The sequence below is a fragment of the Pleurodeles waltl genome, chromosome 10 (assembly GCF_031143425.1).
Source record: "Pleurodeles waltl isolate 20211129_DDA chromosome 10, aPleWal1.hap1.20221129, whole genome shotgun sequence".
NCBI classification, from domain to species: domain Eukaryota; kingdom Metazoa; phylum Chordata; class Amphibia; order Caudata; family Salamandridae; genus Pleurodeles; species Pleurodeles waltl.
The window spans coordinates 1018303340-1018318477 of NC_090449.1; the positions used below are offsets into that span (position 1 = coordinate 1018303340).

Here is a 15138-nt window from a genome sequence, read left to right on the forward strand (position 1 = left end):
GGTAAAGATGGTAAAATAGTGACATAGGGAGACAGTATGCAAAAACAGCAGATGATGGACGGAATGCAGAACAAATCAAACATTCACCCTCAGGAACAGATCTGGGTTTAATCCATCTGTTTTTTTGCTGGGTCCAAACTGGGTGGTGTGGTGTGCAAAATAAAACGATGGATTAAACCCAGATCTTTGTGACTAGGGGTGAATGTTTACATTGTTCAGCATTCTGTCTATCATCTGTTCTTTTCGCATAGGGAGAAAGTTGGCACAAACTGAATCAACATGAGTTAGAGAAAAATACAGGAAGTGTAGGTTGGTGCAAGAAAGATTCTTGAGGTGAAATCAAGCCCAGTCAATCTTGGTATTGTCAACTCTGGCATTCAGCTGCACCAGCTGCAGACTTCTTAGAAAGACTTGGAGTCCCTGCATTTCAATTTATTTAACAAGTTAAGCACTTCCAAATGGAAAAGCTTAATCATTCAGCCTACGTTTACAGGGCCTAATTCCCAAATATAGAAAAGCGGAATATGATTCTCCACATGTAAATGCCGAAACCTGCTTAAAGAAATTCATGAAGTATATTTTTCCAGGCGGAGATTTGACTTACCCCTGTCAGCTGTCTGCAAAGTGTAAAGATTTTGCCTCATTGGTGACACCAAGAGGTGAAGAAGTAGATGTTCCCTAGGCGGTGGCTATGGTTCACTGGGGTCAGGAGCCCCTTTGTTACAGTCTATGACATCAGTTGCATCTTCATATCGCTAGCTGGAAAGACCTTTAGTTGCTAGTATCCCACAAAGCTAGGAAGAAACCCACATCCAGAGGGGGCATCTCAGTTTCTGTGCTCTTCTTGGATGAAGAAGAGCTGTACTTCCTGGAGTGGCCTATCCACTGACCTTGTTGATCAGCCAGAGGTCAAGCTAACTGAGGGAGGCCTGCATAGAGACACCAGTCTTGAGGACTTGCAGCCTAGCCAACAGAAGCATCCTAGCAGCATCTGCATCATGAAAAGCGAAAGTAAGGTCATGGAGAGGTGACAAACTGTGCTGATTGGCGAAAAATGTCACTAACTTTCCCCTAAAATAACTATCCTGTGGTCTGTCAGTAGTGAGCATGTGGTCATGTGACTCAGTGCTAGGAGGGACATGGCCTGTATAAGATCACTTAAGCCCAAGTGTAATTCTGTGGGCACCTGTATCAAACTTGCTGCACCTGAGGTATCTTTTGGAGATCCTCCTTTCTCCTGCATTGTGTTCTGATGGTTGAGTCTGGTTTCCTTGAACTCAGAAACATTGCACCCTTCAACTCTATGACTCACGATTCTCAATGTGTTGTGGTTGCTCCATAACACTAATCGAGGGTGTCCCCTTGTCTCAGTTGAGTGCCAACAAGTCTAGTGGCTGATAACAGAACAATGGGTGCATTTGCTCAGTACCCCTGATCCACCTGCGTTACAAAGGTGGTGGCGGATAAGATACCTTATTAGCATCCATTAAATAAATTTACAATGATACATCTGTTAGAGAACTGCATTGCTTAAAGACCTCATTGTTTGCATACTTTGAAACACTGTAATACTGCTTTGAAATATAGCACTGGCAGATAAACATCTGATTAGTACAATAATACTGAATGTTGCACCTCAACAACAGGAGATAAGGGCCTTTGGATTTCTTCTGAGTATTAGTTGAACTACTCCTTATTTTCTATGTCTAAATAAAAACCTATTCATTCCTATGTACTTGCCTTGGCTGGACATTGATCTTATTACTGCGTAATATCCTTCCACAATATCAGCTCCTGAAGCAAGCGTTGACTACTCACCATAATTACTACTGCAGAGTCAGAAGAGGCAAGGGAGTAGTTGATTATTAAATTGGAGTCCATGATATAGGTGAAAGGCCTTGGATACTGTCCCATAATCACTGACTGCCACATGACCTGGAGAAACAGCTGGAGATTTTGCTCTTCAGCCTCCTAAAGTAGATAGTATACCCCACTTTGCTTCTAAGTATAAGAACATGGACATAATTGGTTCTGGTGCCTGGCAAAGCCTTTTAATCTCAAATTGTCTCATTGCATATTTAATTTGGATATGCAGATGGGGTAGTTACTTGTTTTAAATTCCATGCACAAGAAAAGCTTGCTTCTAAACCTTTGAAGCTTCTATGAGCCACCGAATGGTTCCAAAGGTAAAAATTGCACAGTATCAGACATTGACAGAAAGGATCCTTCCAGAATCAAGATCACTCAGAGGCCTTAATTTTGGCAGCCTTAATTTTGACTAATAACATGTCATTGTTGCTGGCAGAAATATTTTCACAATGGCCCATCATCCAAAGGGTTACCTCTATACTGCATTGGGGGTCCCTCCATATTTAGTCCATGCCTTTCAAAGCAGATTATTCCAGCTGCATGGTGGATCACTGGTCCCCTCGTATAATAAAAACACTCCCTACAAGTCAGGGTCATAGATGTTTGGCTTTTCAGAGCTAACTCTCAATTTTGGGATGTAGTTTCAGGAAATCCAAAACATTGCTGATAGGATGTGGTGTGTGGCACTACTGTGTGTGACAGAAGTGCTCAGCTCGATCCAGAGGCACATTTTTGTTAAAATTATACTCACCAAACCAGCGGGGAACTGAATATTCCATGGGTGGTCCTTTGCTAGATTGGGGCAGACGTGGGGCCTGTGTGGCACTCGTAGTTTGAACGACCACCTGCTGCTCTTTAAGTGAGTCTTTCAGGCTTGTCTATTTTGACTCTTATCTAAGGCCTTGTTCAATTATTGTAAGGTCTGTGTCCAATAATGATATATCTTTCTTTATCCAATGTATAATCTACTCTTCTGATTCTTGTGAAGAGAATATTTTGATCAGGCAGCATTGTGTTGCCTCACTTTTCCCATGTATCCTAAGAAATTCTCATTTTGTGTCTTTCTCTATAAACCTGATTTCTTGTTGTATGCAGCAGCATTTATATTCCTGGATCAAATTTTGTGTCTCGTCCCTTTGCACTGCTCTACAAATTGTTAGAAACAGATATGCCTTCCCAATTCAGTACTTTTCCGTCTCCTTGTTGAAAGTATCTGGTAGATATTCTTTTTTATGTTATAGTTCAGCCCTCTTGCATTCCATGTAACGCACCTCAGTTGTCCTAATTTTTTATTTTGGTTAATACGTTTATTTCTTACTCCACTTTTCCTGCCTCTTCCTCTACCTTTCACTTAGCTGCAGAATGCCTATATTCTCTCTTTGCAAGCACAAAAAACAGCATGAGCCCTGAAGAAGTTTAATTACTTATATTAAGAAAACACAGGATTGGCTGAAACATTTTGCAACTTCAAAGCGCCCGTTGTAGGTAGATATGAGTGAGTGGTGTCGGCATAGGTAGGTGTCCACTCTTTTGGGCTGTCGGTTGGTTTAGCATTGCCAAGCTGTAAGCTTGAGTGGATGCTGGTGGCCATGCCCACATTGAACCTTCTTTGAGGAATGTCTTTTTCTTAACTGAATGTCTGCAGAGTACCAAGCTGTGGTACTTTGACAGAACTCCATTCATTCTGTATAATTTGATGGGGGATATAGAGGGAAGGACTATAACTGGAAATGAGGAAACAAAGGCATCCTAATGTTCTAGTGGTACTGGAGAGTGAAAAGCTACCTTCTCATGTGTTAGAGCAGGTGCCCTTTGACTTATTGATTTTAAGTAGATTGTGTCACACAAGCTCACCAGTATCATATCTCTGGTTATGGATCCCATTCCAGTTAATATCTTGATGAGAGGCTGCAGCATATATTGCTGCAAAGCTCGTAATCTGCATGTTGTAAGAATGAAGAGAATTGATTCATTTCAGGGAGTGTCAAAGGATAGATATGTGGCCTGATATGTAACTTGCTGGCTGTGGAATCTGAGCACCTGAGTTATAAGCCCAGCTTTCTGAGACCACCAAAAATATAACCTTAGGGACTTCAGTTACAGCCTGATTTACAGCTGGGGCTTAAGGTGGTGGTGGAAGATCCTTCTATGTGTAATTCCAGGATTCTCTGCAAATCTACTGTAATTATGTCTGCCTGACTGGAGAGGTACTTACAACATACCATTCAACTCTAAGGGGGTTATTCCAACTTTGGAGGAGGTGTTAATCCGTCCCAAAAGTGACGGAAAAGTGACGGATTTACCACCAGCCGTATATCCGTCACTTTACCGTCACTTTTGGGACGGATTAACACCTCCTCCAAAGTCGGAATAACCCCCTAAATCAGGTAATTTATTTTTCTGAGCCTTAGAACCCCTACCGGCAATACTTGTAAGCATGTGGAAGCATGCTAACCATCAGTATTAAGCAGCATACAGACAGCTGGCACTATGGGAACCCAGACAGCGTAAATGTATTCAGGGCTTCGTTTTGGATTCATCATACAAGTTACATGTTTTTTTTTTTCGTCTTACTTTTGTTCTTCCTTAGAAATATGAGATGTTTTATGCTGTGTTGCAGCACCATACAAAAAGTAATCCATTAAATAAATCAAACCATTAAATGAATGGGTGTTTGTCTTCATTAAGATCCCCCAGAGCATGATGAGTTTAAAGAACTGGGAAGGGAAAAATAGCTGCAACCCACATTTTAGTACAAGTACTTCAAATATAGCTACGCAGAAGTGCATAAAAATATCTAACATCATGTCACAGGCTCGTCCCGGCATATTTTGAAAAGTTTTGGAGAGTCTGTAAAGATATATTATTGGATTTATAAATGAAAAACAGTTCTTCAGAACAAAAATATTTAGATGACAGATGCAAGTGTTCTTTGATTGGCACATTAGATTATCCACAGCAATGCCAATAGCAGACAAATTTCTTAAGTCTGAGATAGCTTTGATTTTGGAAAGGTAATGAAGTTACCCCGATCTTCCCAGATTGATGCACTGGATGCTAAAACCTGTAGGATGGCCGAAGAAATTGCTAATGGGATAGTGACAACTAGTGTTCCATAAGACATTCTCTTACAATATCACTGCAGACATAATTACATAGCTTATGGACCAATATTGAGTACAATTTGACATTTTACTGATCAAAACAAATATGTATGTATTTCTCACAAAGAAACAAATAGCTAAGAATGTCTTACCTGGTGAAGTTGGAATACCATATTCTGTTTTTGAGACATTTGTAATAATTTCAGACAAGGTTTGGGAAAAATGAACTATCTCTTTTGGTGATGGAATCCGGTAAATGAGATCTGATGATGAAGCCATGGCTTGTAGATTGGGCAAAGAGGCCTTCTGCAATCCGATTGCAATAATTTTAACTCCATCTTGTCGCAGCTCTAGGGCAGGCTGCTCCACATTATCCAGGGAGGTGCCGGATGTAAAGACCACTAGCACTTTAGGAAATTGCTTTCTGTCTCTCTCTTCTGGTGTTCCTTTAAAAATGGTTTCATGGACCTTTGTAAGAGCATTCCCAGTTCTCAGGGACCCACCCTTGAAAACAACATTCTTCTTAATATGGTTCAAAATAGGGTTCTTTGCCTTGTAAGTGGTAAGCTGGAACTCAGTATGGATGTCATCACTGTACTGAGCCAGGGCGGCACGATATTTGTCAGCTCCCAAATCCAGACTACTCAAGGCTCTGTTCAATAAGATCTTCACAAACGGGAAGGCCTTGCTTCCAAGGTTGTCAGAGCTATCAACCAAAAGGACCACATCTGCATATTGCGGTGCTATAAAGATACAAGTAAAACAGTAGATTAAACTGGTTTCTTATCAGTATTCTTTACTGACAAATAGAAATTGTATGCATTCAAGTCAACATAACACATTGTGCCTAAAATGTCTTCGTAAATGCGTGCTGATATGTAGAATGGAAATACTGAAAGAAAGGATTGTATAACAACACCTGTTTTATGATCTACACATTCTTTCAGCTTATTAACTCCTTGAAGTACACAAGGGATCAGGCACTAGGTAGTTATAGTTAGGACCTAGTTTCTGTAGAAAAAACTGTTTTTTGCTTGCCTATATCTTTGGCGTCACTTGATGAACCTTTTCAAAATTTTCTCCAAAAATCAACAGTCATGTGAGCTGCTGTCTGGAACATTTCGGGGTGATCTGTCAAGTGGGGGCCGAGATAAAGCGGGGGTGAAATTTAGAGCTATTCTGATGTCAATTCCGATGGGAAAAATTGAACAGCAATAGCGCAAAAACCACTGGACGGAATTAAAACAAATATGGCAGAAAGGCAGCTCTTGGTCCAGAAAGAGCCATTTTTGTTATTTGGTGTAAATTAGTTCATTAGCTTTTGAGAAATTTAAGAAAATACAAATTTGTAGATATAGCTACCCTTCCGGATCTTGTGCAGAGATCTGATTGGCTGATAACACTTCAACAACAGAAGTGTTGTCAACCATCTTGGTACTCGGCTTAAGCCGAGTCCCAGAAAAAAATACTGAAAAATACAAAAGGGGCCAGGGTACAAACATCCTTACCCCTTAGCTCTTGTGGTGGGGTCTCAAAGGGAACCCCAGGACTAAAAAGCACTTTTGTTTGATTTTACAGTTGGATCCGTGGCGTGTCCGCCATACAATTTTAAAAAATGAAGCGCAGTCTCTCACGCTTCCTTATTATGAAGCCCTGGGGGCATATTTTTAGAAATACGGGGGGGGGCTGTTATAATATGCTGGGAACTGCTTGGCCCCCTCCAGCTGCCCCAGGGACCGCAACCTCACAACCTCCCCGGGGCGTTTAAGAAATGATATATTGGAGAGTCTGTGGCCCCCGTGCCCTGGGGACCACCACCACCCCCGGGGCAAATATTTAATAAAAACAGAAAAGAGGGATCTCTTTGGGGCCCCCATTAGCCCCGGGGACCACAAACCCAAGGGGCTACACTGGAGTTTGAGCGGGGGCCACACAGCCCCCGCACTCCAGGGACAACCATCCCCAGGGCAAATCTTTAAAAAAAAGCAGGTCCTTATGGGACCCCCAAGCCCCGGGGACCACCACCACCTGGGGCTTCTATATAGATTTAGGCAGAGGTCCCTGGTCCCCCGTGCCCTGGGGACCACCACTCTCCTGGGGCAAACAGAAAAGAATTGAAAGGGAGTCCATTTCAGGCTCCGAGGCCCCGGGGACCACCAACCCCAGGGCTATCTTCACTTTGGAGGGGTGCCCCTTGAAGCCTCTGATGGCCCTGGGAAGCTACCCCCCAGGACAGGCTCATGCTATGTCCGGGGGGTGCCAACCCCCGGGACATAGCCGTTTGCTTTGGCTTGGTTGCAGCTCTGCAGCCAAGCCACAGCAAACACTTTGCGTTTTGACAGCGGGACCTATAAAGTAGGTCCTGCTGCCCAAAATCCAAAGCTTTCATCTCTGTCTCCTGCTCGCTTGCAGGGATCAGAGATTAAATGCTTCAGCAAACACAGAGCTACTGTCAAAGCAGCTCCATGCTAGCTGAAGCAATAGCACCGCGAGGGAAGACTTAAGGCTTACCCCACAGTGTCATGTAGCCCGTAATAGAAATTACTATACATTAAAAAAAACATAGAATTCACTGAAAAAAACAAAGGTTACAGGGACGTTATAGTTAGAAAATAGGAAATAGAAACTCACTTAAAAAGTGAAAGGTTAGATGGACATTATAGTTAGGCTCACATTTCAAGCATACAAAACCATAGAAATTGAGAAGTTATAGTTACCTTAGCTAACTATAACTTGCGCCCCTCTAATGCACTGCTTATGACCTCACAGATTGCATAACTCATGACATGGTTAGTGATATCACTGACGGCATCTCAAATGACATCACTGATGAAATCATCCAGTGACTGTAACTGATTGTATGAATGTGTAAGTGGGATTATAAGTGTCTCTATGGATGAATGACTGGTTCAATTATTTGGTGTATGGGACAGTGCATGAGGGTGTGATTATCTGTATGGGCGATGAAATGACTCTGTGACTGCCTGTATTTGATTGAATGAATGGGTGTGTCAGGGAATGTTTGGGTGGTTTTGTGCGTAAAGTAATAGGTGTCATTCTATTTAAATGAGGAAGATATTTGAGAACTCATAGACAATATGTCCCGTGTTTAGCTTTATAAACTTTAACTTGTGTGACAAAAAACCTTCATTTCTTCATTTAATGCAGCAATTTCAGTAGGAAATGCTTTCAGTTTTATAGCTTTAATTTTGTCATGATGGTGTTCAAGTGTGCCATACTTTTGTCATAAATGCAGAAATGAGCGCTCTAGTTGTTCGTTAGAACTCTGTGATGAAGCTGCAATAGAACAATGAGGAGTCACCTGCAGGGTGCTGCTGCTTGTGGCAGTATTTTTCACTCAGCATAGCAGACTTTTGTTCTTACATCGATAAGGAAGATGTTTCAGAATTTATAGGAAATAGGTCCTCATTTTAGCTTTCTGGAACACTAACCATAATTTATATGACAAAAATAACCCCCTCATTTTGTTAATCTGCTACAGTTTATCTGCTACACTTCTTCTCTGTAGGAAATGCTTTCAGTTTTACAGCTTTGATTCCATGAAGATGGCCTTTAGGTGACCAACACTTTTGTTATAAACATCTAAGGAGAGCGCTTGAGTTATTCCTTGGAACACTGTGGTGAAGCCGCATTAGTACACTGAGGAATCAATTGACATGCTGCTGCTGCTATTGAAAGTACAAGTATTAGTCAAAATATCCGACTTTGGGACAAATTTACAAGAAAGTGGTGCATAGGCTTTATTGCGCCACTTTTCTTGCGCCCCCCCCCCCCTTACGACACCATGCGTGCACCGTATTTACAATATGGCGCACCATGGTGCTCGTTTCCACAATAGCGTCATGATTTATGACGCTATAATGGCGCTTTGCTGGATTATCGCTATAAATTATAGCGCTAGTGCAGCAAAGCACTAGGGAGGCCCATAGGCTAATTGGGCCCGGCAGGTATTAAAAATGATGGAAAATATTTCGCATTAATATCTACAAGATGTCACTGTGCCATTTTTTACGGCCTTCCTGTGTGGGGATGCCCCCCTTGCGTACATTATACCAGATGCAGGTATAATGTGGCGCTAGGGGTTACAAAGTGGCGCAATGCTAGCATTACACCACTTTGTAAATATGGCAAAGAATAGCCTCCTTAACACCACATTAGCTTAAAACAAAATTACACTAGTGTGGCGCTAAGAGGCGGTAGGGCCTTTTAAATCTGGCCCTTTGTTCGCACGTGGCTGAGGAAGATAGTGGGAGCGTACAGAAAATGTGTTCTCTTATTAGCTTCTGGAACATCTTACTTAACCACTACAAAAAAATCATGAGAGAAAATAGTTTTCTCTCAAACATGAATCATCAAATGTCAGCAAAGCATCAGCATTTTTCACAGGGTAAAAACACCTTAGAACACACCACAATGCCTAAAATTAGCATGTTACCACCAACAAATAATTTATATTGTGACTAAAATCTGTTACCAATTTTCATTTGTTCCTTTTTGAGACCTTTAAAAATAAGCTTTCACTACAGTACATGTCAAAGGGGACAGTGGCAACGCTAAACCATATTAGAGTTGCCCCTTATAGATATAGCCCTTCCTGTCTATGACTTTTGACATTTTTTAATCTAACACAAAAACATTCACTGTAGGTAACGGGGCAGCAGACTCTCTGCAGAGCTCTTTGTGTAACCTAAAAGCCAGAGGTTTGACTACTGGCAAGATGGACTCCATTTTCCATCCTGCTGAGTTTTAGAAAAAGAGTTCAAATTAGTTGGACTACAGCAATAAATATTACACACAGAGCGAAAGACCATAAAAAAATCTCATTATGAACAATAGTTAGTTGAAATAGCAATTTCGATTAAAAAAACACAGGTTTTCCAGTTAACACAGGGTTTTATTTCCCTCGGGTTCTAACACACCAGTGAATAATGTCAGTATTTCTCAGAAAAAGAGCTCAACATAAATCTGCTTTTTTTCCACATCCATCAGCCCTTCTTTTAAAACTGAAGCTCAACAAAATCGCCATTTGCATCAAGCACGTCAATACATCTAATTTATTAATCCCTGTGCGTTGGCATATATTTGTGATTGACTGCCTTGCAAAAGTGCGATATGCAGCATTATATAAAAACAATGGATTATTATTTAATGATGATTCTCAAGCATTAAGAATGAAACTGAATGTTTGTGTTGATGTTTATTGTCATTCCTGCATCAGTATTTTACATCTGCCAGTAATCCACAAACTGATTCCTGGTGGGTCTAAATGCATTTACTAGTGCATTTTTCTCTTCCAGTGAAGAAAGATTCACTGTAGTAAATCCCACTCCAATGGTCAGTAATTTGCCTTGGAAGCTTCGGAAAAAAATCCACAAATGTGTATGTTTATAGGTATCACCAAACTCCTTTCTGACCCCTTCCTACCCTGGAATTGAGAGATTTACTGTAGACAAATAGTGAGTTCATTCTTCATCCAGGGTGGGAAAGGAAACACATTGCACCCAGATTTGCTTAGGGTACAGGAAAATAGTGTTTTCCAAGGTGAAAGATGTTTTCCTCTAAAAGACAAAAATACCAGAAACTCATGGTTTTTGACTTTCTTTCAGGACTTTACAGCTAAGGAAAGCATACTAATGAAAGCTGATAAAGTGAGATGTGTCCCTACTACTGTAGGACACTTTTTAGATAGGGTCTAGGATGTTTTATAGCAAACATTGCAGTAGCAAATAGAAATGAAAGGATGGTTCTGATCTTAGGATTGCTGGTGAACAGACCAACACAATACAAGTTTCAAAAGTTAAAGTTCCATGGAAGGGTTCTCTTAAAATAATCCAATTCTCCAGATAGTTAACTCGAAATGACTAGCACACCTCTACAAAAACAAAACAGGAGCTGATATGAGATGACCTTTGTTGCGGGGTGAGTTGTTAAGGCTGCCTAACCAACTGCAGGTTGGGCAAATTAAAGTCAAAGTTCACAACTTCGATCAAATATATAGCTTCTCTGATAGTGAAAGGCAGCCAGACAGGATTCAAAGCCTCATTGAAATGTAGTTTCAAGTCAATAACTGACCAGTGTGAATCATCCCAGTTTATGAAACAGTTCCATCCTTGCCTTTTCCAGTACACATTTATTAAGGTGGATATATGACGATCTGCCTTTAGTTCAGGGGTATGCAACATTTGATTTAAGTATATTAATGATTTTTCAGGGATTCAATATACAAAATCCGAGAAGGCTGTACAACATATTCTGCTATACAGTGCTCCATCTTTTACTGTTTAGATGTTGTAAATTATAGGGAGTAAATGTTACTATAGAGAAAAGTCTGACGGAGGCAACCTAGGACTCAAACACACAACTAAAATAATGACAGCATATGCAAGAGCCAAACAGTAACTCAGGAATCCTGCTTCCACGAATGAAGGAGAGGCCCATTCCTGGGGCAGATGTAGAGCTTCCTGAGGTGACACAGCAATTGGTGTAGAATAAGAGACGCTGAGTGCTAGACCTGGCTGCTGGCTACAAATGACAGAGCAGCACCTTCCAAAGTAAGACCAGAACTAGCTCATGTCTATCCCTTACCCCATGATGACAAACACCTAAGAGAACTGAAGCCACACACTTCACAACTCCTGAACTGCAGGTACAGGAGTGACAGGGGGCTGTGGTTGGATAGTGTGAAGAAGAACAACTGGGGTTGCTGAAGCAGAACACCCGGTCCAGCTGGTATTGGGACTAGAGATAGTGACTAGATATATTTCGGCTGAAATATTTTTTGATGGCTTGGCTAGGTAAATTGTGTCTGTTTGACAAGGTAAACCTCACTTGGTACAGACTGGGGCAAGTACAAAAGATGAGAAGGCAATAGTGTGGTTCAATAGAGGCTACATGCTTTCAAATTAGTGAAGGAGATGAAACTATTAATGATAGATAGCTTCATGTATCATAACGTAACACACTGATTTCTCCTGAACCCATCACCTATGATTTATGGGTGTATCAGCTGTTTCATACAAAGTATGTTTTCCTTATGTACATATGTGGTACTGATTATGGAAGACTACTACAATCTAGTTTTCTTATTTTTCAATGTTTCGTTACCTAGTTGCCATTTTGTCACGTATTTTTTCCAGTCCTGATCGGGATTCAATACTGCATTTGGAGCTGATTTTTCATAAAAATCATTGAATTTTTCCCAATTTATATTTCTTCTACTTGAATATTCATCTAATGGCGTCAGTTTGGTTCTCTTAACTAGATTCATTTGCTTCCAATGTAAAAATCTAACATATAACTGTAGAGTCTAATTACTATCTGACCTGTACAAAGCTTGTTGTTAATCAACTAGATGTTTATGTCCTGGAGGTAAAATGTATGCACTCAATGCCCTTTAAAAAAAAACATAGTACCAAATCCATTTTGAGGAAAAATAAATTTACAGGGGCCAACACCAAGGTCATCTAAGCTATGTTATGTGGATTTGCAGAGTGTGGCTAATCACCCAGGAGGGTTTCCAGATGCTGAGTTCCCGCGTACCTGAGGGGGGAGAAGGAGATCATGCCTGTTTCATCTGGAAGAGACATGTCTTGAAGTTCCTTCGGATGTCCATGAGGGAGAGGGAAGTTCTGAGGTGTTGCGAGGGTGTCATTCCAGGTCTTGACTGTGAGGTATGAGAAGGAGTGTCCTCCATTTCTGGTCTTCTGGTTGCGAGAGGGATATCCTCTTGCTTGGGACATAGATCAAAGGTGTCTGGTGGGTTGGTAGAAGTTGAAGTGGTGGTTGAAGTACACCAGGCCTGGGTTCTGGAGAGCTTTGTAGGCATGGATGAGTAGCTTGAAGTTACAACTCTCCTGGACTGGGAGCCAGTGGAGATTGTTGAAGTGTGGAGAAATGAGGTTATTTCGCAGGATTTGAAGGATGAGTCTAGCAGTGGAGTTCTGGGTAGTTCAGAGTCAGTGTAGAACATGGGCTGGGATTCCAAAGTGGAGGGCATTTCCTTAGCCAAGTATACTTGTGATAATAGCTTGGGTGTTAAGTGAAATCCCCTTAAATATCTTGCGTAGCATTCTCAGGATGTGGAAGCATGATGGGGTGATGGCGTTGATCTACCTGCTCATCGAGAGGTTTGTGTTCAGGATGATCCCGAGGTTCTTGGCATGGTCCGTAGGGGGGGCTTGTTTAGAGGGCCACCAAGAGGTGTCCAGAGAGAGTGCTTGTAGCTGAAGTTAAGACCTTTAGTTTTGTCTGTGTTGAGCTGGAGGCAGTTGTTTTTCATCAAAGCAGCGATGTTGCTCATGCAGTTGTCGTGGGTGGTGCTGGTTGAGTCAGTAAGGGAGAGGATGAGCTGTGTGTCATCAGAGTAAGATACTATTTTGATGCCGTGGGCTTTGACGATGTCTATGAGGGGTGTCATGTAGATGTTGAATAGTTTTGGTCTGAGCGATGATCATTGAGGGACTCCACAGATTCGTTTTCTTGGGTTCTGAGGTGTAGGGGGGAAGTCTAACGAGTTCTGTCTGTGTGGAAGGAGGATATCCACTTGAGTGCTGAAGCTTTCTGATGAGTGAGTTGTGGGAGACCATACCGAAAGTAGAGGAGAGGTCGAGGAGGATGAGTGCAGCTGTTTCTCCTCAGTCAAGGGTGCTTTTGATGTCATCAGTGGCTGCAATGAGGGCTGTTTACATGCTGTGGTTGGTGTAAAAGCCTGATTGAGCGCTGTTTAGAAGTTGATGGAGTTCTAGGTAGTCTGCGAGTTCTGTATTGATGGCTTTCTCCATGACGTTTGACAGAAAAGGCAGGAGTGAAATGGGTCTGTACCTACTGAGGATGTTAGGGTCCGCTGCTGGTTTCTTCAGTAGGGCATTGACTTCTGCATTTTTCCAGCAAGATGGGAAGGTGGTGGTGGTTATGGAGGTGTTGATGATATTGGTGAGTGCGGGGAGACAATGGGGGGTTATATATAAAGTGGGGGCATAGGTCTGAGCAGGTTCCTGAGTGGATGGTATTCCTCAGGGTGGTGGTGTCTTCATTTGAGAAGGGCTTCCATTTGCTTAGCTGACCTTTGGCACTGAAGGAGGTGTCCTGCTGGGCATTCGTATCAGTACGCTGCTGGTCTAATGTGTTGTAGAGCTTGTCAATCTTCTGTTTGAAGAAATTTGAGAGGTCGTTGCAGAGTGCATGGGTTGGGATGATGTTGTTGGTAGCTAAGGAGTTAAAGAATTTCTTGACAGTGGTGAAGAGTTCTTTGCTGTTGTTGGACTGTCTTTGAGTCTGAGAGTTAGGGCCCTTTTCTTTGCATCCCGTAGTTGTGGGTGGTAGAGGTAGTAAAGGATCTTGTGGTGGTGCTTTTGTCTAGTCTCCATTTTCTCTCAAGGTTTTTTGCAGTGGTGCTTGGACTGCCTGAGGTCATTCGTGTACTAGCTGGGTCATTTGTTGTTTTCAGACGTTTTGTTTCTGGTGGGAGCAGTGCAGTTGATGAGCCACTTATTGAAGCACTTGATGTCGACATTGAAGTTCCTGGTGTGGTTAGGTGAGCATTCATGTAGGGTATTGGTCCAGTTTTCTTCTGATATTTCGCCCCAGTGTCTTGATGGTGATTTGGGTTTTTCTTGTAGGGTGGCTTGGTGGGCAGGGATCTTGAAATGTATAATGTAGTGGTCGAACCATGTTAGCGGGTCTTGTGGGTGCTGGTGTTGCTAATGAGACTGTTGGATTTTGGGCAGTAGCACCACTGAGCATGGGGGACTGAGTCTAATTCCACATCGTGTGATAGCTGCCGGCCTAACTCTTTCCAGCTAGCTAGCAGCACCTCACGAGTACCAGAGGTAGAAGTGATTTGTGACAGCCTATCACATGCCACCCAGAATCCTCAGGGAAGTTGTGGTGGACGAGATCTTACCTCTTTTTCTCAGATACACAAGTCTTGTAAATGCAAGGACAAAACAGGAGCAGAATATTGGTTCAGTAGGTTTTATTGAAACAACTAGGTTCTACGTAGAAAGGCTTGAATTGTGATTATGAGGATAATGAAACACAGCGTTATCACAGTAGAGACCAAATGAGTGAAAGTCAAGAAGAGTGTCACCATTATGTCATAATAAGGAGCCTAACTTTCCTACCTACACTGCTAAGGTTCTACATG

General features: G+C 41.9%; 1 protein-coding gene across 1 annotated transcript in view; it reads right to left on the reverse strand.

Moving 5' to 3' along the window:
- Positions 1-15138, reverse strand: part of COL6A6 (collagen type VI alpha 6 chain) — a 446491-nt gene that overhangs the window by 243009 nt on the left and 188344 nt on the right. The window contains exon 5 of the mRNA XM_069212366.1: positions 5126-5716. Coding sequence (XP_069068467.1) covers positions 5126-5716 — 591 coding nt within the window. The remainder of the gene's footprint in view (positions 1-5125; positions 5717-15138) is intronic.